Consider the following 10,130-nt stretch of genomic DNA (forward strand, 5'->3'; position numbering starts at 1 on the left):
AGACCCTCACATCGTACAAGGAAAAACTTCCAAAGAAAACCCACAGTTCAGGATGTGTTTTCGGATTAAGAATAAACGAATGTCAACAAGACACACACTGATGTTGCATCAAGGACGACTGTTTATTTGTCTTCAGAAAAACATGAAAAGATACCTGCAGGCTGTAAAGTTTCAGCAAATGACAAAGTGACAGAAAAGTATTGAACAGTACCATTGCTGCATTCATTAAATAGTACACATTGTCTATATAAAGAAATGTTTTTTTATACTAAAAAAAAATCCAGTGTCTTTTCTTTCAACTATACACACATTCATTAACCTAAGGATTTCTCACACAAAAACAAGTACGGAAAAAAGGTAGAAATTGGAAGTGTTTACATTGCATAGACTTCAGAACAGCTACAGTACCCTTTTGCTCCGTTGGCCTAAGGGAAACGCTTCATATGGAAATTCAAATAAAAGGAATGCCAGAAGAGGCAAGCGTTTGGAATGTTTTTTATTAATTATAAATAAACTAAAATATTTATTTTTCTAAGGTCCCGCAATAGAAACACTAATAGTGAAAGAATATGACAAAAAATGCTTTTGCATACAAGGTTGATAAGGTAAGAAAAGGGGGTTGGATGGTAGAAAAAGGGATTAGACAGAAAAGCATACAATGTTAGCATAACACCTCCATGTTTGTTTTGCAGGGCCACAGGTACAGCAGTCTGTTGCAGAATTTAAACACACCCTCCAGTAGGATATGTGACAACTCTTTTTATTTTCCCCTTACCAAAATGTCAAATTTCTCTACATCAGCAGTTTCAAATATCAACATCCATCTTAATTTCTTTCTCAGTCAGCTGACAAGATGTGGATGATTTTGGATCTCGATCAGGACCAGGAGATTGGGGCTCTTTCTTTATGTCTATTATAAGTCCAGAGGATGTTGTATTCACCTCAAAACTGGAGAGATCCATAGGATCAATTTTAAACTGCTTCACTTCTGAATATTTCTCTTCTGGGTTTGTCTTAACAATCGCTTTGCTATAACTATTTTTTAATTCTTTTGTTTCAGTGCCATTAGCCTCTCCTGTAGAGTCCCATTCTCCTGGCTCACTTTTAGGAAGAAGAGATATGTTGCTCGGAGCTGACTTGGAAGAGTTACACTTCTTGGACAAATCCAGAGGTGCTTCACACTCGGGATTGATCCCATTATCCAAATTCAGATGGCCATTTAGCGGCACTCCGGAGGTATGCGGTAGAGCTTCTTGAGGCTGGCCCTGCAGAGCTAGAACCGGTGGTGTAGGAGAGGATGCAGACGGGAGGTTGAGGCCAGGGGTTTGAGACGCACAGACAGGAAGAAACACAACGAGATTGACGCCAGGAGGCGGCTGTTTGTCTAGGGTGAGCTTCCATAAACCGTCTGATGAAACAGAGCCACCAGACACACCAGTCAAAGGTCCTGGACTCCCAGAATGCTTCACTGGTTCAGCGGGGTTGTTTAAAACGACAGTGGGCTTTGTTTCTGGCTTTGTTGGCTTCTTTGACTCTGGTTTTGCAACAACCTTTTTTGAATCCGATGAGGAGCTCTTTGAAGCCGGCCGCTTCTTGGGAGCACTCTAAAATGAGAAAAACAACAAAACATCCCAGTTACTCAATAAATTATGCAAAACACAAGTGTCACATGACGGTATAATCAACCTGGAGAGACCCATAACCCATGCTTGCGGTGAGTTTCAATTACAATGTTTACCATGTAACAGGAACTGGCATATCATCTCTTTGATATTGATGTTTTTAGAACGCTTCCACAATTAAATGTATGTCCCCTGCCTTTTTGTCTACAAAACTAGATGACAATAATGTAATGTTGATAATGAAGCTGAAAACAAGCACAGTGGATTTGAATCTTTTTACCAGAGAAGACAGTGGAACATGTCTGTGTAAAGTTGTCATCCAGTGGTGTATTATATTAATACAACTCATTTCATGTATTGGTGTATTATATGATCTGTATTTAATAGACCATCAGATATTGCTGCTTTGAAATGATACTGTACATCAACATAGTGCCCTGAACTCACCGCAGGCTGGGGTGTTTTCCCACAGGTCTTCAGGTGGCTGTCGTAGTTCTGATGGTGGGGAAAGCCCACTCCGCAGCTCTGACAAAGGCATGGCGACTTTCCGGCATGACCCCCCATGTGGGACATCAACAGTAAGGCCGAGCGGAAACCCTTTCCACATTCAGCACACTTCAGCACCCTCTGGTGAGCCCCGGCATGTTTCTTCAGCTCTTCAGAAGTGTCGAATCTCTGCCCGCACTCCAGACATCGGATCTCGTCCCCTTTAGGCTCCTGGTTGCCCCAGCAGCCTGTGTCCTTTTTGTGCTGCTTGAAGGCCTCCTGACTGGGGAACTCTCTCAGACACGCCACACAGTGAAGGCGTTCAGGTTCACATTTGTGTTGGCGGTACAGCTTTGCCAGGCGGAAGTGGCAGTGGCATCTTACGCAGGTGTAAGGCAACAAGCCTAGATGGGAGAAGCTGTGCTTCAGGAGAGCGTTCTTCTTAGTAAAGGTCTTTGTGCAGTCTGTGCATTTAAAATTGTGATGGCAGGTTGTTCTCTGATGGCGCGCGAGAGATTTTGGAGAGTTAAAATTGCGGCCACATACCTCGCATACAACATCCTGCTTAGACTTGTGTAACATAACGTGATTTTTACACGCCTTCAGAGAAGTGAACACACGTTTGCAAAGGTCACACTCGTAAAACTCGTTTTCAAAGTGAGTTCTAGACAGGTGGTCTTTCAAGTCTTTCGGTGAGAGAAAACCTTTCAGACACACACGGCACTGGAGAACATCCACCTTGGCCTGGGCATGCGTACGCAGGTGAACTCGGTAGCTTTTTTTCTGGCAGAAACGCTTCCCACATTCAGCACAGCAGTATGGCCGAGCTCCTGTGTGCAGATTCATGTGGTCCTGGAGCTTGAATTTGGAGGACAGCTGGAGATCACAGACACTGCAGTTGTACTCCCCTGAAAGACCCAACTCTGTGGAAAAATTGGAAATTAATACCAGCTATATTTTTGTTAAGAAATGCTATGAAGACACCTGAACCTGTTTCAGATCTCCCACCCTGCTGTTTCACTCAAGCCCCAAGCCCATTATATCCTGCGGTACACATTAAACATTAAAACAGGTCACAAATTAACCCAGCCCGGCACTGTATTTGTGCTACTTAAACAGCAGTACACATTTGTTGTTGGTCTATTTGCAGCAGTTTGATAAGACAAATGTGGAGTTCTAGTAAACATTTACCACTACGGGACAGTGCTCCATCAAAATAATCACCCAGTGCAAAAGTGTGGTTCCTTTGGATGTCAAAAAATTGAATCTTATCATGAGACAAAAACCATATCAGCAATATCATTATTGTTTAAGACAGACTCTAAACAATACATTACTACTTTATGTTGTGTGTCAAAAGGGAATGACTCATACCATTGTTTAGTTCCTCCTCCACATCATCTTCATCATCCTCCTCCTCGTCGTCTTCATCGACCTCTTCTTCCTCATACACATCGCTGTCATCAGAGTCGTCCTCCATGTCCTGCTGCATTGCTGTTGAATGATTCTGTGTAGTGTTTCCTCCTTCGACATCTTTCTCCCTAGTGTCAGGCTGATCAGTTATTAGCTGTGGAAGGTCGGCAGGATGGTCAAGTCTTTGTAGGTGTGTGGTTGAAAGTGAGGGGGGAGACTGACTGGGTGTCTCTCCATCAGAGGTGGACTCCGGCTGTAAGATGTCCGAATATCCCAACTCTGTTAGCTGGATATCTATGGTGTATTCAATGGACATGACTGCTGGCTGAGGAGGCACGAAGGGATATGGATCAGAAAATAGTTGAATGAGCATTCACAATTATAAGTTAACGTTTAAGACACAATATGTTCAGGTAATGTCCCCCTTACCTGTCGAGCGACTACATCTGCCGCTGAAACTCGAGGTTTGCGTCCTTTTTTCTAACTCTTCCTTTTCTATCGAGCTTGTCTGACAACTTTCCCTTGGAAATGCATTTTATGACGCACCTTTAATGCACCTCCCTTACCTGGCAGGAGGAACTGATGGTGGCACAGCGTGGCTTCAGGACAATACAACAACCTCCGTGTTAGCTTTGTGTCCCAAGGCGAAACAGGAGCGACGTTTATAGGAAACCCCCACAAAGATGTGCCACCATGGTGTGGAAAGATAAGCGAAATAGCCGACTAGCTAGCTGTACACTCATATAACCTGGTCACAGCATAGAGATAGATGGGTGTTTAATATTAGGAAAACAAATGAAGCAACACAAGGAGAGGAAACTCGTGTGGGCGCTCGAGCACACCTAGCGCCTCGGAGCGGTATTACATGATATTACAGGTGGAAGGATTTACCCAAAACAGTGCTCGAAAAAGTACTTACATCTTCTAAAATGTAATATACTTCAGTGTATATTGTAGAAGTACAAGTACAATTCCTTTAGCTCAATTCAGAGTCATGTGTATTAACGTATTGGGGCTTACAGCAATGACTAATGCATGTGTGTGTAGCCCCTCTTGATGCACATTATGATACAAAAACCATGGATTTGACATCCATTCAAAAACAATTTGAGTTTATTATTTATGCTTTATCAATCTATGACCCAATTTGTATAATATATTTATTGGGCATTTCTTATATGCCAATTTAAAATGCTACTATTTGATTCGACAGGGAGTGCAGTGAAATGTAGGTTAGTGACCATATTCTAGAAAAAAAGCTACATTTTCCATCTTATAGGGATCTATAAAGCAATGCTCTAAAATGTTTTTTAATAATTCATTATTTAGGGTTTCTCGTTTTGTTTGATTATAGTAAATATCCAGGACTTTATTGTAATCCTTTTCTCATTTAGTAGTTGATAGTAAACGTTTTATAAGAGTAAACTTTTAGTATTGTGTAAAATGTACCCAAGTATGTGAGCTTAAAATATATAATAAATATTACATCATGGCTACTTGATTCTCTGTATGATATGACAGTACCTTAAATGTTAAACAATAAAGAGGCTCACAAAAATGTCTTGCAAGGTGTGAACAATGACAAACAGACAAGTTAAATGTTCGGCAGCCTCCCTTGAGATAGCATGTTTTATTAAATTCTTGCAGTGTCCAGACACATTGCAATGGTGAGAGAAACAATCCAATCAGTGAAAAACACATGATATACACATTTCAACATGGGACCCTAAAGCATTGAAGAGTCATGAGTTCCATTTAAGAAATGTCTAAGACATGAGATATTATTCCAGTGAAACATTAAGAGTATTTTTTATTGTGGCAAAATCACATTGAAGCTGTAGCACTATGGCAAAAATATTTATTTAGCAGGACATAATTGTCTTATTTTAAAAATGATTCTTCAATGAGACTTAATTTAGAAAAGGAACATAATCAAAATATTGAGAGTAAAAAATGCACTATATGAACCGGAAGCTGTACATAACACATTTCTTTTGACAAACTGTCTAAACATTCAAACATAGTATCTCTACTAGGCATCTAATTTGCTTCAAAATATGAACTTACGCAATTTGAAAACAAAAAAAACAAGAGGAAAACTTAAAAAGAAAAAAATTCCACACCGAGTTTCACAACTCAAGTCACCAAGAAATAAACTCACACCACACTTATGTCACGCTTTAAAAAACTGAAACAAATCATTTAAAAAGCTAATCAAAACACTTTGTTTTTACTAGGGATCGACCAATATGGCTTTTTCAAGGCCGATAGCGATACCGATTATTAGTAATCAAGGAGACCGATAACCGATATTTGGAACCGATATACATTTGCAGTAAAATCAGAAAATCTTGGTGGCAAAATGTAGAATAACACAACTTCTTTGAAATGCCTTTTTATGTTTAATGAACTTTTCAACATGTTAAAACTGGTTTCCTCTCTGTGACCCTGAGTAAAGTAAATTAAGTAAAAATAAAATAAAATCTAGTAAAACTTGTTCTGAACTTCTGATATTTGAGTCTCACTCATTTAGTAGTCCCAATTCAGCAGCACCAGATTGTGGTGCAGAAAGCAGAGTTGCTACGAGGCTCCACTAGCAGCCGTCCCAGTGCGTCCAAGTTTCTCCGCTGTGAGACGCTTCCCGCTACCCCACGGTCCCTTTGTAACTGGGAAACTGATAGAATTGGATCATAAGATCGTGGTGTTTTTGCAACTTCAGCATAGGGGATTGGGATGTTTATTGAACTTCGGCTTTCAACTGATTTACCTTCGAAATACCGCTCACTGCTGCTGCTTGCGTTCTTTGCACCTGCCTGTAATCTGAGAAGGTCCCGCCTCTCTGGCTGGCTGCAGCCCGGAAAATCTTCAGTGTTGATTGACACTTCAGTAATAGCCTATCAGATAGCGCTGTGGGCGGGACATTGCTCGTGAACAGTGGTGACTGCAGCCAGAGAAACGGCTGCATCAGAGCCAAAGTTGTATCGGCAATTTGATTTAAAAAAAAGGCCGATACCGATAATTTGTAAAATGCGGAATATCGGCCTCGTTAATCGGCCAGGCCGATAATCAGTCGACCCCTAGTTTTTACAAATAAACTATGGTTTCTGGCAAAGGGAGTAGTAAATGTTTTTAACAACATTTGGTTAGTCAATTTACAAGATGCATCCGTCCAAAATGTCAACAGTTCTTAATCAAACTCAACTTAAAATCCAACTCTTGCTAAAACGTCATTCTCAAAATCATTCCAAACTCATCTGAAACCATCAGAACTCCTATGTTAAAAGAGAAAAAGCACAATTCCTGACTAAAATCTTCAAAAACCATAGACTTTACAGGGTCCCCACGTCTCAATTATCTTTTTGCACTTGGGGTTTCAGACTTTTCCTCGGGGTGACTTTTCAGGTGAGCTTGTAAGGTTCGCTCACGGCCAAAGCTCTTCCCACAGGTTGGACAGGAGAGGCGGCCCACGGCGTGAGCTCGGGACATGTGGGCGTCCAGCTGCTCGGGACGGGCAAAGCTCTCTTCACATTCTTCGCAGGGATGGGCCTTCCGAGGGGCGTGTTTCTCCTTCTTGTGAGCACGGAGCTGAATCAAGCTGGGGAATGCCTGGTCACACTCAGGACAGGGGTGCTGACGGGCTGCAGGAGCAGCCTCTGCTTTAACTTTCTTCTCCTTTGCTGGAGCATCACTGTCATCCTCAGGACTCTTCGAATCTTCAGTTTCTGGTTTTGCTGCCACCTTAGGAGGACGGCCACGCTTTGCTCCAGCTGCCTTTCCCTTTTCTTCAGCTGGAGCTGCTGCTGCCTCTGATGTGCTGCTAGCCTTCTCTGCCTCCTCAGGCGCTTCAGGCTCATCCTTCTTCTTACGCTTTCCCTTCTTATCAGCAGCTGCTGCCGCGTCTTCAGCTTTGATAGGCCGCCCGCGTTTCTTGACAGATGAAGTGCTGCCGTTGCATTGCTGGCCTTCAGGGTATTTCTCCTGGTGTGCTATCAGCTCTGGTTCTGTTTCAAAGCCTTGACTACACTTCTTACAGCGATGGGTTTTCGCAGCATCCTCTGGCTGTTCGGTGGTCTCTACGTCAGGGCGGGGATGCTGGGTAATGCGATGAGTACGCAACAGTCCTGCACTCCTGAAGGTTTCATTGCAATCCTTACAAACCAACTGTTTCTCTGGACACACCTGTCGTCTATGAGCTGTGAGCTGTTATGTGACGGGTAAAAAAAATACAAAAAACATTTAGTAAGAAATAGTGTATTTTAGTTTCAATACAGCCAGGGGAAATTACTTTTAAGCATGGCACTCACTTCAGAGAATGTTTTAAAGCTCTCCTTGCAGTGCACGCATTTGAAGGGCTTATCGTCCTTGCTGTGTGTTGGCTGGTGCTGTGTCAGCTCTTCAGATGAAGGAAAAGTGCGATCACACACATAGCAAGTGAACAATGTGTTTCCCTGTGAAGAAATACAAAAAAAGAGGGACCAAAGTTAAAATAGGTTTGGCTAAATTGGTGAAATGTTCAGCCCAAGTTCTTCAGAATCAAGTGATGTGCAGAAGCGTGTTTTTGGGCTATTGACCATTAACATGTATTAATTGTATGAACTTTATAACGTGAAGCTTACCTACATACTGTACATTTCAAACATAACTTGAAACACACAAGTGAATGTACTTTGGTACTATAGTTTTTTAGCATTACAATGCCATTACATTTTGACAAATGTTACATTTACCGTAATGTGGGGAACTGTGTACCCAAGAAACCTGTTACATTCATAATTTGAGGAGTAAAGGAACAGGCACTGCAAAATAAAGGTCATACAACTCAGTGTCAGAAAGTAGAGTTGGAAAAAGACTTGTCATTGAAACACCAATTTAAACTATGTTTATTTATGCACATTGTCGAATTCAAAAGTTCTAAAAAGACCCAAACGGTTACGCTTTGTAGTTATTATATGAACTGATAATGTCAAGCTTACCTGCTGAAGCTGTTGCTTATACTCTTCCCGATGGCTCTTTTTCATATGCCTCTCCTTGGCTTTGGCGCTGCAGAAGGTGATGAAGCACTGGAAACACTGCAGGTTCTCGTGCTGGTCTGAAAGGACATGAGCAAATTAGATAGACCAAGCAAAGAAAATCCAAACTAAGTTATGACCATCGAAACACTTACAAGGTTGAATGGTGGTCGTTGGAGGTCCCTTAAAATTGATGGGTTTGTATGGTGCGGGTGGCTTTGCAGGGGGAACTTCGGGAGGTGGATCCGGCAATGCCCGTCCCATCACTATATCCTCTATGTTCAAAATATCCGAGTCCATCCTGGTAAACTGGGTGGTCTCGACCGTCACTCAAAACAGCTTGCTTAAAGAAGGCAAAAACAACGACAAATGTACGTGAGGTTACATGACGTGGAAATAAAAGCGGGAACATATAACACCGTTCGATCAAACGTAACACCACATTTCGTTGATTGCGTTCATATAGTTATGTTCAACAGACGACAGTGAACCAATACATTCCACGATAAGTTCATCTTTGATATATATAAAACAAAAATATATCGAAACCACAACGTTTATTGCCCAAGTGTATTTCACCTGTTTGTCTAGTAGTAGCAAACACCCAAGTTTCGGCTAACGCTATGTAACTGCTCTTAGGGCCGCTAGCTAGGCTAACTAGCACAATTTTAGGTCATCCGGCCTCTGGTTAACTGCCATGGGGCTTTAACGTGAACTTATCGTAAGCGGTAACCATAAACACAACTGATAACCACTTAAGTGTTTAGAATGTGCAGGTAGCTAACGCTAATCATAAAGTACTGGGCTACCGAGCGGGCTAACGCCAGATAGCATGCTAGCTACTAGTTAGCGCTAACAACACTGGCTGCCATTCAAAGGGAATCGAGGACTTTTCGTGCCTTTTCACGTATCAAGTTTTAACTCATTATTTTGCGGCTACATGCCCCTGTCGTGTAACCATATATCGCATGTTTGTATAGCCATAAAACCAAGTATTTAAAAAACCAAATGTAACATTTAGTAGACGTTACCTCGAGCCGCTCTTTGAAAGGTAGTTTGACTGAATAAGAATTGACCCTATAGAAATACAACGAATAGATCGGACACTTCCTGGTGGATGTGATAGCCGTTGGTACAGCTAAGATGGCTGCCGTGGAGTGTTCGTTACATTATTGATAACATTTAAACAAAATATCAACAAATACAAATATAATATTTAATGAACTAGGAACGTTATGCATTATGCACTTTGCATTTTGTGCAGGAAGAAACACAAACATGTTCACGGACACGGTGAACATTACTTTATTACATTATAATAGCACTATAACAAACGTTTCAAAATGTGACCGTACATTTAATACACTTAACTAACTAATACCATCATCTAAAATACGAAATAGGACAGATACAGTTATTTGTTTACGATCATGGATTTGAATTTATCTCGTTTTCTATTCAATCTGATTCTATGTTTGGTCTATGTCACGTGACCCAAAACAACTTAGTGAAAAGTACTCATTACATTTTCTGTCGATGCTTTGTTAACCTCCTCTATAATAACATAATGCCAACAAGCTTACACACAAAGGTGTAATAT

General features: G+C 41.3%; 2 protein-coding genes across 3 annotated transcripts; both read right to left on the reverse strand.

Moving 5' to 3' along the window:
- Positions 1-98: 98 nt before the first annotated feature.
- On the reverse strand, positions 99-4,330 carry wu:fe05a04 (zinc finger protein 358). 2 transcript variants are annotated; one of them, XM_034228126.1, is made up of 4 exons: positions 3,951-4,330; positions 3,483-3,846; positions 2,070-3,031; positions 99-1,604 (listed from the first exon to the last, which is right to left on the reverse strand). In XM_034228126.1, the coding sequence occupies exons 2-4, from the start codon at positions 3,835-3,837 to the stop codon at positions 807-809; spliced, it is 2,115 nt and encodes a 704-aa protein (XP_034084017.1). In that variant the 5' UTR covers positions 3,838-3,846; positions 3,951-4,330; the 3' UTR covers positions 99-806. The 2 variants fall into 2 exon arrangements, with proteins under 2 accessions (XP_034084017.1, XP_034084018.1); XM_034228127.1 differs by having other exon boundaries at positions 4,088-4,329.
- A 785-nt stretch (positions 4,331-5,115) lies between these two features.
- LOC117553850 (oocyte zinc finger protein XlCOF28-like) lies at positions 5,116-9,678 on the reverse strand. The gene is made up of 5 exons (XM_034227927.1): positions 9,562-9,678; positions 8,686-8,873; positions 8,495-8,610; positions 7,826-7,969; positions 5,116-7,721 (listed from the first exon to the last, which is right to left on the reverse strand). The coding sequence occupies exons 2-5, from the start codon at positions 8,828-8,830 to the stop codon at positions 6,873-6,875; spliced, it is 1,254 nt and encodes a 417-aa protein (XP_034083818.1). The 5' UTR covers positions 8,831-8,873; positions 9,562-9,678; the 3' UTR covers positions 5,116-6,872.
- Positions 9,679-10,130: the final 452 nt, after the last annotated feature.

This window comes from Gymnodraco acuticeps, unplaced genomic scaffold (genome assembly GCF_902827175.1).
Source record: "Gymnodraco acuticeps unplaced genomic scaffold, fGymAcu1.1, whole genome shotgun sequence".
In the NCBI taxonomy this organism is placed as follows: domain Eukaryota; kingdom Metazoa; phylum Chordata; class Actinopteri; order Perciformes; family Bathydraconidae; genus Gymnodraco; species Gymnodraco acuticeps.

Excerpts from the sequence above, each read along its gene's own strand:
- wu:fe05a04 (XM_034228126.1), bottom strand. The coding sequence starts at position 3,837 with ATGTCCATTGAATACACCATAGATATCCAGCTAACAGAGTTGGGATAT. Across the intron at positions 3,032-3,482 it reads GGAGGAGGAACTAAACAATG|AGTTGGGTCTTTCAGGGGAG; the intron begins GTATGAGTCATT and ends ATTTTTCCACAG. Across the intron at positions 1,605-2,069 it reads GGAAAACACCCCAGCCTGCG|AGTGCTCCCAAGAAGCGGCC; the intron begins GTGAGTTCAGGG and ends TTCTCATTTTAG.
- LOC117553850 (XM_034227927.1), bottom strand. The coding sequence starts at position 8,830 with ATGGACTCGGATATTTTGAACATAGAGGATATAGTGATGGGACGGGCA. Across the intron at positions 7,970-8,494 it reads ATAAGCAACAGCTTCAGCAG|GGAAACACATTGTTCACTTG; the intron begins GTAAGCTTGACA and ends ATTTCTTCACAG. Across the intron at positions 7,722-7,825 it reads GCTTTAAAACATTCTCTGAA|CTCACAGCTCATAGACGACA; the intron begins GTGAGTGCCATG and ends GTCACATAACAG.